We start from the raw sequence: 14,960 nt of genomic DNA on the forward strand, positions 1-14,960 counted from the left end.
TTCCTCGCAGGCCTCAACATCAAGTTGGCGACCGCGAGCAAGCAAAATGACATCCCGGCGAGACTTTTTCCTTGTTCGCGATCAGCAACATTAAGTTGCCGATCGCGAGCGTGGAAAATAAACATCCCGGCGAGATTCTCAATGCGGGGAGATCAGATTTCTCATTGCGAGTGGTCGCGTATGCTCGCGACCGCGTATGCTCGCGACCGCTTGCGATGAGAAACTACCAGTCCGCCTTGAGAAAGCTGCCGCTCGAGTAAAAATCTACTCGAGCAGCAGAAAACTACACCTCGCACTGTGCAAGATGCCGTTTTCAATGATTGCACAGTGCCGGATGCTTGTCCGCACTGTGCAATCATTGAAAACGGCATCTTGCACAGTGCGAACAGGGTATTACGCAGTTCGTGAAGTGCTACGCATAGCTCGCGTAGTGCGAAGTGCACTTTGCGTAGCTTCGCGTAGTGCTATTTCGCGAACTACGCCCAGGGTTAAATTTGTTATGGGAAACATTTTTAATTCGTTCAGACCGGAAAAGCAAATTAAAGGAGTTACTGGCACCTCACAGGCGAATAAGCTTTGCAACACCTTTGTAACCTATTTTAAAACCGAGCAAGAATGTAGAAATAGTTCTGTGCAAGAAGCACTGAGTTTTTCCTGCTTTGTTAGGTTGCCTTTCATAGCCCCAAAGCAGTGGCGTAGCTAGACCTACTGCCACCCGGGGTGGACCCTAAGTTTGCCACCCGGTGCAGGTAAGAGCGGGGTGGCGGCCAACGGACAACTTGTTCCATGGGGGAATGGTGGTAGTCTACACACACAACGTGCTCACCTCCGCCGCCCCCAAAAACAGTAGCACCCCCTCAGCACTACACTGCCCCAAAGTGTCTCTTATAATGTCACCTTGCAGCCACTTTTGATAACTGGGTGATGAAAATGTAATCGTTTTGCATCTGCTCTACAAGACACTGGTAACTTGGGGCCTGATTGCGAGGGGCCATGTCAGATGCCCTAATTATCGAACATGAAAAAATCCAGCACTGAGGTGTTTGGAATTTGAGTTGAAAATTGTTGTCTCTTCCAAATAACATGCAGCTGTGTATGCTTACCACGCCAAAACCTAAAGGCTCTGGTGATTAGCAAGCATTTTTCATATTTTACATTCCAGCACATTCCACCTGTGGGAATGTAACTAAGGGTGCACACTTTATTTCACCAGGTAACGACAAGGTGCAAACAACTTTGCACCATTTATAATTCGATCCCTGTGATCTTTGTGCACACATGCTTTTATGGGTCTGTTGTAATCAGGAACTAGATCAAATGGAGGCAAAGTATTTAGAACACATTTGTAATTGTAGAAATGTTTTAGAAGAAGTATTTTAGTTTTAGTAACAGTGTCCTCATGCTCCAACTTGCTTTAATGTATGCTAGAGTGGATCTGGTTAAGATAGAATGCTGAATACCTGAGGAAGAGTTCTAAAAAGTGACTTGTCAACCTGTCACTGGGTTGTGTGGGAAACTTCAAACATTGAAGTTTGAAGATAAAGACAAAAGCTACTTTCCACAGAGCTGTCAAAGCATTTATGGTTTTACATTTAATAAATAAAATAGTGGTTATGAGTTATTAATGGAGGGGAACTGCTTAACAATCTTTATTTTAGGTTTATATAGCACGAACTCGACCCGAAGGCATCAGAGTGCTATACATGAGCACCAGTTGCATTACAGACAAACACATTCCTTTTATTCGGCACAGGGAGATTAAGGGATTTGCCCAGAATCACAGGATGCTGAGCGTCCCTGTCGAGACTAGAATCCAGTTCCCCAGCTTCGAGGTCGACCGCTTTAGTCGTTAGGCCACATTCTCTTCTTATCCTTCTTCACATCCTCCTGTCTTATTCTTCCAATGTCTGTTCCCCTACTGTTATGTTGATCTATCATATAAATCCCCCTAAGAAACCATAGTTATTGTTGTCTTGCCACAATTATAAGGGCTTAAAGAGGGCAGTGATCAAGGCGACCAAACTCTGATGGCCTTGTGTAGGCCACCTTAGGCTAGATGATTGCCAGGACGAGGCCTTTGATACCCTGTGTGGCGGTCCTCCTTGGTTCCTTGAGAACTCTGCCCACCTGAAGGTCAGAGCATCTTGAGAAGTAAATGGGTGCGGAACAATTGTTCCCAAACTCCAACTGCCCCAGTTTCCTCGCCAGCTTGTGGGCCCTTCAGGATAAAGTCAATCAAAGAGAGGCACCTGGTTGAGGTCTTAGTGCAGTGAGTAGACTGTCAGGGGAGGACGTGTCAGTTGTTGCCTTGGCTTTGATGGGATCGGGCCATCATTTCTAACCCCTTGACAGGCTTTAAATACACACCCCGACAGACAGACACACACATGCATGAACATACACACCCATGCACACACATACTGCACCCTGATTTTCTTTGTTCCTCTCACTCTCGGACGCACCACCAAGACAACCGCAACTCACTGGCGTAACGAAACTTGAGGGGGCCTCCCTGCAAGGTACGTGGAGGGGCCCCCTATGGGCTCAATCTGGAGCTCTGCAGCCAGAGTGCTGTGCTGAGGGGCCCCCTGGAGCTTGGGCCCCCCCCCGCCGCAGGGGCTGCAGGGGCCTGTGTTACTCCCCTTCCGCAACTTCTTAGTATCTACCGGGCCCTGATTCCTCTGGCGGACTCTGCTCTCTACCTCTGCTCTAATTTGAGTCTTCCACACACTGTCTCTCTCTGGCTCTCTTTCCTCATTTGCTGCTACCAGACCTGTCTGGCCTCTTCTCTTCCCACCTATCTGTCCGGCTGACCACATGCCTGACGGTTGCTACACAATACATATTATGGCTAGGCCAGGCAACGTATTATGAGCATTTGGGGAAGCTTTTTCTAATAACAAGGCTCTTCCATCATTCCTCCCCTGCCCCATGTCTTTCCTCTCCCCACCCAGGGCTTTGAAGGGGCTTCAGGGTTGCATTAAGCACTTTACAAGCAACCAACAAAATCGAACATGTGTGCTCCATCAGTACCGGCCCCAGTCACCACACTAAGCAAACATCATCATAATATTTAAAGGATTCCCTCCACAGGCACACGCTCTTGCCTATGAAAGGATAGTCCCAATGTTCTTGTAAATATTTATTGTTTAAACATTGTTTCTGTTTGAAGTACTCCTATGGGGATGAAAGCATAGTTTCTGAATCTGTAACTATTGTGCTTTTCTGTAACTTTTATTTGGGATGGTGGTGTGGGTCACTGGAACGAGGACAGCAAATTGTGTGATTCTCTGCAAATCACTTTATCTTCTTGCACCTCTGTTCCCTTATCTGATATAAGCTAGGGAGTGCTATTAAGCACTGTATTAAACTGGACATTTACACCAGAAGAGTAATCAACATCACCTCATGGCTCTCCAAGAACACACACCAGTTTAATACTATGAGTCACTTCTGGAAATTTAAGAAGGAACCGCCATGTTTTCACTTGGACCTGAGACTTAAGTATATCACTGGATCTTTGCGTCCCATTACATTTGGTAAACATTACACCAGCCCTGTATGCATCTTTGGCTAGATTAGCAAAGATTTTGTGCACTTACGGGGCCAAAAAGTATTACTTCATCTATAGAATGAATATATGAGAGAAATAAGTGAATGTGGCAAAGACAATGATGACTGAATGTATTTTTCGGTTGTAAGATAGTGTCACATGCATTCCAATGGAAGAGCTTCCTGGTTGGTGTAATGATACACAAATAGCCAGGGGCATGGGGGAAGAGAGCAGTACTGCTCTGGGTGGATTCAAAGCCTATTTTAAAGAATTGATAACAGTAGGTCATGAAGGCAGGTTCACTGTCAAGCCAGGCCGAAGAAAAGGATGCACTTTTATTCCATATGTCACATTTCCGTGAGCAGGAATTTAGTCCTGGTGGATATTCTGTATGAGTAACTGTAACAGGTTTTCCTGGATAAGTAGGACAAGCATAGATTTCCAAATTACTCCTTGATTTTCGTGGATAACTGAAAATGTTGATATTTAATCTAACTACAGGAGGAATCCTAACAGAGTAACTTTGTGACTTTTCTTTCCTAGGCTTGGTGACTTGGCCTGCAAGTGTTCATTGTGTCCTATCAATAAACTGTTTTTTTTATGATCAAGGGGATTCTCTCCATATTTTGGACAGCTGCACAAATTCCTCTTTGCTTTTTATAAAATATTATGCACAACAGCTTGGCGAGTGCGGACATGTATAATTCGTTGTCCTGGTCTCGCTCATAGTAATTATTATCCGTGATCGTTTTCCCTAAAATTTTCGAATACTGATTCATTAATTGCAGTTTAAAGCTACCTTTTCAGAATGTTAAGCAAGCTGTGACATGGCTGGTTTATCCAGCCCTGGAAATCTTTTTAACATTTTAGTATTGCTTGTTGCACTGGTGATGAGTGCATCTTAATCAGATCCGACATAGGCAATAGTCACTGTTTGCTACTGTGACCAAATCTGCCATGTTGCAAACCAGACTTGAAGGCTCAGACAAAATGGATTTTTAGCTTTTTTTTAAAAAAAATGTAAAAGGAACAGAAGATGGTTTTTAAGGAATTTCCCAATTCAAAAGAGAAGAAATCTCTGCAAATATGCACATTTGTTTTGTAAGGTGTCTGTTCACTTGTAAGGTGCTTTTGAAGAATATGGATTGTTTTGTAAAGGCTATGGTGCTGAGTGCAGAGTCGGTCACATATCTGACATTTGACTGACTCTATCCATCCTCCTTCAGCTTTTCAGAAATACCCGCTCATCGTGAAATCCTAAATTCCTTACACACCAGAGGTCCACTTTGCATATCGTCAATAACATAACTAACCTCGTAGAGAATATTTCTATCCATTGTTGTGTAACAAATCCCAGTCAACATGGTGGTCCTTGTTGTGACAGTGCTGGAGATTGCTCAGCAGCAAGTCACAGTAAAGTATTATTTTGAACTGCCAGCAGTCCAAGCAGAGTGACTGTCAGAAGCCCGCCTCAGCAGAGGCCTGTACAGCGGAAGAAGAGGTGACCTCAGATTATCTGACCAATGTGGATGTGATTGTGCAGATGAACCTGCAGAGGCTCTCCTGGACTGTCCTAAGTTCATCTGATCTTCACCGTTGCTGTGAGTGAACTGCTTGAGCAGATGCATGGATACTTAATGGCCAAGTTGGCCAGTTGGGTTGTTGCGTTCTGGCAGTAGCCATCTTACTTCCGCTTTAGCAGTTCACCACCATGGTAAGGAATTTCTTTCTGGTTGAACAATCTAAACTGCTGGACAAAATTTATAGGGATCTGTAGAACCGGGGAAAAGGCTTCTCTCACAGCGGAGATCCAATACAGATTTTTTACACCTTCAGCAATTGTTAAAGAGTTATTTCTAGACATGTTCTCATTCCACTCTGACCCAGGGACATTATTTGAAACCTTAGAGCAGGAACTAACCACCCAGCAAGAAACAACACAAAGTAAAAAACTTAAAATGAGTGTGCTGCGATAATGTGGTTAATTGGGTGGGTTCCCTTGGCCTTCTTACAATGTTAATATAAAGACGTGGGTGGTACTTCAAGGGAGGGGTGTTTTGGAAATCTTTGATTGGCACCACCCAAGTTTCATGAAATGCAGCCAGTGCATTTCCTATAGAGGGTATGAAATGTGGTTGTCATGGTCAGGACAAGCACATTTCACATTCTTTTCTTCCATATTTTATATTTTTAGGCTACAACTGAGGAAACAAGTGATGCTTTTAGAGAGCTAATGAACCAATATCACAAAAACACTTTCATATGTAGTAAATGCGAAAAAAGAAATTACACGTCAGGATTGAAGTATACATAAAAAAGATACAACGCCCCAAAAAAGTGTGACATCGTATAACAAGGCACCAGTCATCGAAAGGTGAAGTGTTGCCTTGCTGACAATAGAACTTACCACTACCCTACATCCCATGAACCAATTTGCAAGGCAGCTGCCTGATATTTCCACACCATGAGACAAGTGGCACAAGTTAACATTACTTCTTAGCTAGGTCTCCATCACCAAAATCACAAGCGTGATCCAGTAATCGTTGCACAGTGTTCTCTTTCGAAAGAAGTATAAGTCCACTTGAAGTTTTGTCCAGGTCTTTTGCAAATTCAGCTCCTTCCCGACACTTTTTTGTCCTTATCATCATTTTCAGCTCGTCTAAACTTGATCCTCCATTTGAAAGTTCCTTCTACCCCTTGTAGGCAACATACCCATCCAACATCACAGGCAACCTCTGGACACAGCCCCGCATGTGCAGGGAGAGGACCTGGTGCTAACCCTACCCTCCATTCCACACTTTCTTAAAAAACTTTCTTTAAAAGAGACATGTTTACCCCAGCTGCATGCTCTTATATTCTCACCAGTGGTAAGCTAAAAGTGGATACACCTTTTCTGTGATGGAGAGTCTGGAAAATCCCTGAATGCTCATCGTGCCAAGAAACGAGTTGGCAAACCTGCGTGGACTTGGATAGCCAGATGTGAATGTTCATCCTCCATTGAATTACAGAGGTCAGACGTTCGGTAACTGTAGGTCTGTCTTCTGTACCATAGAGTTCTGGTCTTCTGTACCATACGATTTTTAAACATCAGGTCCACTTGATCTAACTTCAAGTCTTACTTTGTGTCAGCGATTAGTATATTGTAATGGAGTAAATTTGAAAGTCTGGTGTATTCCTTGTAAAATGAGAACATTAGCTGCACAGTTGTGAGGAGCTCTTTTGTTGAGGGGATCTGGGGTTGGCGCCCAGGAGAGGAGGAAGGGTGTAAGTTAGTTATTCTGTTGTAGCCATTTCTGAATGCTAAAAGCCTGCTTCTGCTCCAAAAGGCCTAGTACAGTACTGCTGAGAAAGAATCCTGTCCCACCTGGAGGACTAGTGAGTGTGGGTCTACCATACCCTTATATGGAGGGGCGGGGTGGAGGTCTGGAAGGAGGAGGGGCCCTGTTGGGTGGTGGGGCCAAAGGAGGAGGAGGCAGTGTTGGTGGTGGAGAGGGAGTAGGTGGTGGCGGTGGGCTGGGCGGTGGCGGCGGACTGGGTGGGGAAGCAGGGGTAAACATGGGATTTTGTGGCGGTGTGTAGATCGGCCTTGGAGGTAGGGAGGAGCGAGAGTAGCCATTGTTCAGCGGATACCTTGGCGGAGCCTCGTTACTCACTCTTGTAAAATTAATGCAGCGGCCCTGAAAGAAAAAACAGGTATGCATTTAGTGATGCATTAGAATAAAATGGTGCATTTCTCTTTTCTTTTTTGTCAGATTTTTACAACACATGAGTATGTAAAGTATTATTTTAACTGTAATACACAGTTGGAGCTGCACCACATACAGACAGAGATATTAACTGTGACAATGTCAAAGTAAAACTATGTGATATGACACTTCCTTATGAATTTCAGTGTCTATGCAGTCTATAGGTTGTCATTTTCTGCTTTATTTGTGTTCAATTCTTAAAAAAGACCATGAGCCATCGCGTTTCGTCCCTAAAACATAGGACTTTTTCAGGGCAGCTAAATTGTCAACGCCTATGTCAATCGAAAAAGGTATGCACCAAAGTTTAGTGTGCAATTACAAATTTAATGCCAAGATATGGCTTCTGCACAGGACTGTTACAAATGGCAGTCCAAATCATGAAGAATAATTACAATCGGATTCCCAAATGGCGATGAAATTAAATAAGATATATAAGCATTGTTATCAGATTGAAGCAAATGGCAGTGGTATGCAATGCAGTCAGAGATGCAACCCTTAGTGGAGATTATCCACCCATCCGTATCTACTACAATGTCAGTGCGTCCCGTTGCGATAACTCTCCGGTCAAAAGAATTTATTTTATCTGTACTAAAATTATGAGCACTATGCCAACGAGAATATGCATCAGAATTTGTTTTTAGAAAGTTAGAATTTTTTATCAAATGAGTTACAGATTAGAGCATAAGTGAAGCACCTCAATAATGTTATCATGAATGTTGTGTGTGGGATGTGTTTATGCATTATTGAAAGCCACGTTGCAGTTTTATGCCCATCCCAACTTCAACGTGAATGATTTTTTGTTTCTCTCTGATATAACCCGTAACTATTTAGTCATTATAGTCTGTGCTTAGCTGATTTATAGGAAATGGACACTAGTTCACCAGGTGAGTATGTGCCTCTGGAAGGCTGGTAGTGCTGGAACAGACTCCACTGCATGTCATGCAAAGTCTGACATGTGCATCACTGTCAATTATGCCCAGACTTTGAGGGGTATATGTCAGGGGTCTAGCTCCCATTGGTGCGGCAGGTGCAGTGGCACCAGGGCCCAGAGCCCTGAGGGCCCTATTGAGCCCCGATAATTGCTGTAATTTACTACCTCACCTGCAATCAAAGGGACCCTTTTCCTTGCTTGCACCAGGGACTGCGGAATCCTTGCTTTGCTACCTGTCTGTGTGCCACAAAGCTCACCATTTCCCATTAGACCGACCCACTTCAATCAATTACCAATAGAAAGTATTGCAAGGCATGCCTCCTCGAGCTCAGCCGGTGCTGCCAGCACTCCTGCTGCTCCGAAAACACACAAAGAGTTTTATTCTATCCCACATCGCGGAATGTCGACACCAGCTTTTTCTGGTCTATCCTTCATCCAGTGCCATGGAATATGTTTTTACCTTTTAAAAGAAAGAAGGCGGGGTCATTCCAGGACTTCACACGCCCACTGTGCTCTTGTAAACGCCATTTAGTACGTTTCAAATTCAATTGTGCATGCCTTTAAAATGAAACAGACCCAACCACAAGCCAGGTAGTGCCTGCAACAGCTCACAGAGAAGCTGTCATTTGTGTGTACCCTGCAACCAAGCAAGTATGTGAAGAAACATCTGTAACTTATTAAGTCTCTCCAAGCACAGATGTAAACATGAGCTTTACCTGATTTGGTCCTTTTGTGAGATATACTGAGTGCCAATTCTTTAGTGGGCATATGTTATAGTAACCCATGTGGCCTAAAGACGAACTGCTGCACTCATAGGCCACTGCCATACACCAACTGACCATTAGGTGTCACCGTTGAACTCTCCCCTGTTCTGTTCCTTAAATCCACAGGCCCAGTAATCATTTACTGACAAAGTAAAGCGCATTGGCAATGCCAGTGGGGCTAGTTTTAATGTGCTGCACCCTGTAATATCACAGGCACATTGCCGCCCCTGCACTCACATGGTCTGAGTCTTTCACTTCTGGTGCATTGGACCTAGGAGCAAGAGCCATACAAGAGCATCTGTTTGGTTTTATGCAATGAGGAATGAAATATACGAGAGGGCACGTACATAGCTGCCACGGTTTCAGATTGCTATGTGTGACATTTTCATAAATTCAGTGTAATTATGAGTGACATTCAACGACTATGAGTGACACTTTCTCGCGAGCAAAAATCAAGCAATGAAGATGAGGGAAACATAAATATCAGATATTACACCTATTTGAGCAACAAGAAACTCTAGGAACTTACACCGCTGCACCAGTGCTGCTGAGAAATTCCATATGTAACTGTCTCTTTGTGAGACTATGATTGCACAGAAGCAGTGCACCTACCTGCCCCCACCCACTCCTCTAGTGGTCTCAAAGGATAGAATATAAAAAAATTGGCAGTGGTCAGAAAATACAGACAATTACAGCTTGTATGATAGCGGCTATAGCTAGTGGAGCTCTATATGCTCTGCAGACCAATGGTTTGTCACATTTCCAGAATTTCCTGAATGTACTGAAAAGTGCCCAGACGCATTTTAGCTTGCAGCACAGCTCTATAAAAAGTTTGCAAATACAATAAATACAGTCAACAAAAGTGTATCATAATCATTTTGGGAATTATTAATTCCAAATAAAACATAAATGTGAGGCAGGGCAATACAAGAAGGGCAAAGTTCAGCAACTGGTGGCGCTGTGGTTTGTGTTTATGCAGCTTACGCCCACATTCACTTCCAAGTGACAGCCCTTAGAGAGAACAGAATATGCCCACAGCAACTCGAAGAAGTGAAGGACTTAAAACTAACAATAATAGCATAGAAACAGACAGACAATAAGTAACACACACAATTGTGCTATCAGGAAACTGCAGGGAATATACATGGGCAACCTCAGGGCACTTCAGCTTCAGTGCTCCCAGGCCCCACGCAGCTCTAGCATGCTCATCAGGCGGTTATGCCCATTTCCACGCAGCACTTCACGATTCCCCCTCAGCCCTACAGGCCTGTATGCTCCCCCATCATGTCTGTGATTGCAGTCCTGGGGGCTTTGCAAGCAGGTAGGGGGCAACCAGGCTCTAGTAGTGTTTGCGTACGCACCCCGGGAGAGCAGGCATGCCCCAGCCCCAGAAACCGTATCAGGCCATAGTGGTCCCCGGGTAGCACATGCTAGCAGCTTTAGTTAGTGCGAGGCCTATGGCAGTGAGGGAAACGCTCTCTATGCCGGAATCAACAAAAAAGTCCTCCGCAAACTCCAGACCGTCCAAAACGCCGCAGCCAGACATATCCTCGACATTGCAAGGCATGACCTCATCACCCAACACCTCCACGACCTCCACTGGCTACCCGTGAAAAGACCGGATCCCAGTACCTCAACAACCAAATCATCTTCATGCCCCCAAGAGAAACCTAAACTCAGCTGACCTCACCCTAGCCACTGTCTCCCGTTTCGACAGGACCAGAGCAGGTGGCAGGTCCTTCTCCTACCTCGCAGCCAAGACCTGGACCGAACTCTCCCTTCACCTCCGGCAAAACCCGACACTGCACCAATTCAGAAAGAACCTCAAGACCTGGCAATTCGAACTATCCTAACAGAGCTGCTCACACCCGCCCCCCTCCCCCCCCAGTGCCCTGAGACCCTCACGGGTGAGTAGTGCACTCCACAGAGCCTGACTGATTGATTGATCAGTTGCAATAGGTGATGCACTCATTTTGGGGAATCTATCTCTGATTCCCCTGTTCAAAGCTCTGTTGCTTATGATTGCACCACATTAGGCCACAAGGCCTTGATTGCCAGATCTGTGCCATGTTGTTTTTTTCTGTTCCACTTCTTACAAGGGAGGACCTTTTGTCACAGGGGAAGGAGGGTAAGGTTGCTCAAATCCAACCTGAGAACACTCAAGCTCAGAGCTTGCAACTTGAGAGGTCAGCTGTTTTGTTCTGATGGTTTCTTCGAATCTCAGATTCTGATGGATACTTCTAACCACAGATTCCTCACCTTGTGAGCATCGCCCTAGGCATCAGACTGAATCCGGAAACTCAAAGGCACTACCCCTGCGCACTGGTAGGTGGTGTAGTGAGGCTCCGCACTGACTTTATCCCGCTACAGGAGAAAGGAGTGGGGACACATATAAGTGCCAACCAGGTGCGCTGACGTCATTTCCTTTCTTTCGGCATCTTCAGACATGTGTCAGGAGCTCCACTCCGTTCATCTCTGACAAGGTCTTTCACCAAATTCTTTCTTTTATCTTTGTGCAAGAGAACTATGTCACATGACAAAACGACCTTATAGGGTCAGTTGCAATGACAGACCTCCACTAGGTATGCCCGTGGTGTCTGGGGTCAGAACACAACTCCAGGGCCAGCAACGACTATGCCCAGATGAATCTTGAAGGTCACACAGGACCGCAAGACAAAACTCTACATCACCAAGCATCAGAAATCTCTGTGCTGTGACCGGTCATAGTAGAAACGAAGGTCCTGTTACAGCAACAGATCCTTGTTACAGTCAAAGACTTTGGGTAAATCCAATGGCGTAGCTAGGGAGGGCAGTGGGGGAGGTCCACCCCAGGCAGCACTTTTTTGTGGGTGGCGGGTGAGGTTAACAATTTCGGCACGTGCAAGGTAAGTGGTTTTCTTTTTTAAATTTTATTTTCCCTTAATGTCGTCTGTTGACTCCTCCCAACCCCACTCTTACCTGCACTGGGTGGCAAACTCAGGGACTGCCCTGGGAGGCAAAAGTTCTAGCTTTGCCACTGGGTACGTCAAAGAAGTCCAAGCAGGAATCGACCCCTTCTCACCATTCTCGAACTCTAGAGGGCGTGAGGGCATCAACATGCCACTTGGTCTCGCTCCCGAACTGCTCAAGAGCGGAATACTAATCTGGTTGTGATGCACCCCAAATTTCTGAGACCGTCAACGATGTCGTAGCAGATCAAGGCCTTAAAAGAGGCCATGCTGCACATATTTGGCACACTTCTGGCTCCCTTTGGTGAGCCTTTGGGCACTGGGGATTGACAGAAGCCTCCAACTGTGGTTGCATCAGCAGGTTTGCCCTCAGCACCATCTGTGTTTCTTGAACCCATTTCTGGTTCTGCACCGGCTTTGCTGCCGACTTCGGTTCTTGCACCACTCCATGCACCAGTTGCTTTAATCTTGACGCAGGTATTGACACCTCTGATGCTGGAGGAGTATTCACTATTCATGTTGGTCTCTTCTCAACCTCAGCTGAGGCTGCATTCTGATTCCACTCGAGCGCATCCAATAAGCAACCCTTATGACTCTGACACATCACCTTTACCAACCAACAGATTTAACACAAGCTCTTTGCAGTGGCGTAGGGGGTGCGGTGGGTGCGGGCCGCCCCGGGTGTCATTACTGAGGGGGGTGACAAAATGGCAAAAATATGTGTTTTAAACACATATTTTAGCTATTTTGTCAAGCCGAAATATGTGTTTTAAACACTGGCTCTTTGTTTCGGATTCAGACAATAAAGATTACTATGATGAAGGTGAATTTATCCCACAGTATAATGAGGAGAATTGGTATAAGAACTATAGGATGCCAGTGGTTTAGACACCTCCCCATACACTGAATTTGTCTCACCCTGTGGTCCTACCACAAAGGAAAGTGTTTCTTTTTCTGTTAAGCAACGGTGGGCTACCTGCAGCTCCCAGCCATGAAAGTAAAGACCAACGTCTTCCCGAAGGATCTCCAGCCTGGTCAGGCACCTACCAAAGCCCTTACAGAAACCCTCTTGGGCACTTGGGAAAACCATGTTCTGAGCCCTTAGTCAATAGGCAGTTAGGTCATTGCTGTTTGCAAAGTGAATATATTTTGCCCATTGGGCAACGTTTGTGGCCTGGTGTCAGGACTGTTGAGTTGATCTGCTTCAGGCTAAGTTTTCTGATGTACTTCTATTAGTTCTTTTTTTGGCCCAGCAGCATTTTGATGTGGGCACTGTCAAAGGTTACTTGTTGGCCCTTTTGGTCTTCCCGCATTTGCCCGATCAGAGCTCTTTGTTCAATAGCTTCTATGCTGATCGGACTAGAACTGGGCTGATGGCCAACTCTTTATTAGATTTGCTGGTACCAAGAAGGGAGGGGCAGTTAAACATGGACCCTTTCAAGGTGGATTGTTCTCTGAGTTTAGATGTGCTATGCCTATGCCGAAAAGGAGGCTCCTGTAGGCCTTGATGCTCATACCACCAGAGCCAAAGCTACCACTACAGCCCTAGACAGAGGTGTTCTGGTGCTGGCGGTCTGCCAGGCTGCTACATGGGCGTCTGTTCACACCTTCACCAAGCACTACCGTAACAACCCTTATGTCTGTAGGTAGGGCCCTCTAGGTCCTGCAGGATTTCCTGGTGTAAAGCCCTCTCCTCAGACCTACCGCCTTTGAGAGTTTACTGCTTTGGTTTCCATTCAAAACGTGAGGAATCTGCAGCTAGAAGTATCCATCAGAAGAACAAGTTACTTACCTTTGGTAATGCTCTTCCTGGCAGACATGCAATCTAATCACAGATTCCTTACTAACTTCCCATTCTGTGGAGCAGATTTCTGATAGGTCAAAAGGTCCCAATTTAGATTTAGCACACTGTCTAACTACCAAATTGTCAGTCCTCTGCTTCATAGCTCATGAATGGTGCCTATATGAGGGACTGCCCGTGGCAGTTAGTAGACAGTGGGAAATGGCGATGACATGGGGGGGTGGGGTTTGAAAATATTTAACCAAAAAAACGCACTTACCTTTTCTCTGCTGGTCATATCGTTCCTCCGCTTCTCTGCTCTTCCTGACTCCAGTCCGGAAGAAGGTGCAGAAGCTCCCTGGCACACAGGCTCCCCTGAGCAAATCACAACGCTGAAATGCAGTATTGTGATTGGTCTGAGTGACATGGATCGGTGCTCAGATCAAGACAGGGAGCCTGTGCATATTCCCTACCAGGTTGTCCATTACAGCCTGGTAGGGAATATCCAAAGTGCGCGTGACTGCTGGGCCAGCCAAAACGGCCAGCCAAGTAGTCATGCGCACTTAGTGTTCATAGTACACTCCTCCTCTCCTGAGCCCCCAGCCCCGCCCCACCCTGCCCTAACCCAGCCCACAGAAACCAAAAAAAACCCCAATAATAACTTTGTTATTATCGTTTTATTTTACCCCTTTTCACTGCTCTCAAAGCAGTGGGGCAATGCTCCTCCGCCTTAGCGGAGGAGCTGTCACTGGATGCCGCACTGACACTTCCAGAGGTGGGCTAAAGATGCTGCAAAGTCCAACAAGGGTATCTAACGGCATGCGACAACTTGTTGCAGGAAAGGTTTCTGGTTCCAGTCTGGCGTCTGGGAGAGGTGAAAAGGTGAAGAACCTGCGGTTATCTAGAGGATCCACCGTACAGTGTTACTGAAGGTGAAAAAAAAACGTGTCCAGGTAAGCAGCAAAATGAATTGATGATTAATTTCATCTTTCTTAATTACTTCAGTGAAACATGTACGGAGTCTTGTGTTAAGAGTAAACTTGACCAGAGGAAACTCAAGTGAAAGTCAAGAGCTTTAAAGTCCAACAGGGATGTGGCCAGCTAGGCTCTGTGTGCACGTGTCTCAGGGCCGGCCTTAGCGCTGGTGGCGCCCTGTGCGACAATGTTTGTTGGCGCCCCCCCCCCAATGACCACCTCTGCCACGGATTCCATCACTAGCACCCTTCAACAGTGCCTCT

General features: G+C 45.7%; 1 protein-coding gene across 2 annotated transcripts in view; it reads right to left on the reverse strand.

Moving 5' to 3' along the window:
* Positions 1 to 6,801: 6,801 nt before the first annotated feature.
* ANTXR1 (ANTXR cell adhesion molecule 1) overlaps positions 6,802 to 14,960 on the reverse strand; it is a 493,093-nt gene continuing 484,934 nt past the window's right edge. For both annotated transcript variants that reach the window (XM_085636306.1, XM_085636307.1), the window contains exon 18: positions 6,802 to 7,230. In XM_085636306.1, coding sequence (XP_085492432.1) covers positions 6,952 to 7,230 — 279 coding nt within the window. In that variant the 3' untranslated portion in view covers positions 6,802 to 6,951. The remainder of the gene's footprint in view (positions 7,231 to 14,960) is intronic.

This window comes from Triturus cristatus, chromosome 11, assembly GCF_964204655.1.
Source record: "Triturus cristatus chromosome 11, aTriCri1.1, whole genome shotgun sequence".
Taxonomy (NCBI): Eukaryota; Metazoa; Chordata; class Amphibia; order Caudata; family Salamandridae; genus Triturus; species Triturus cristatus.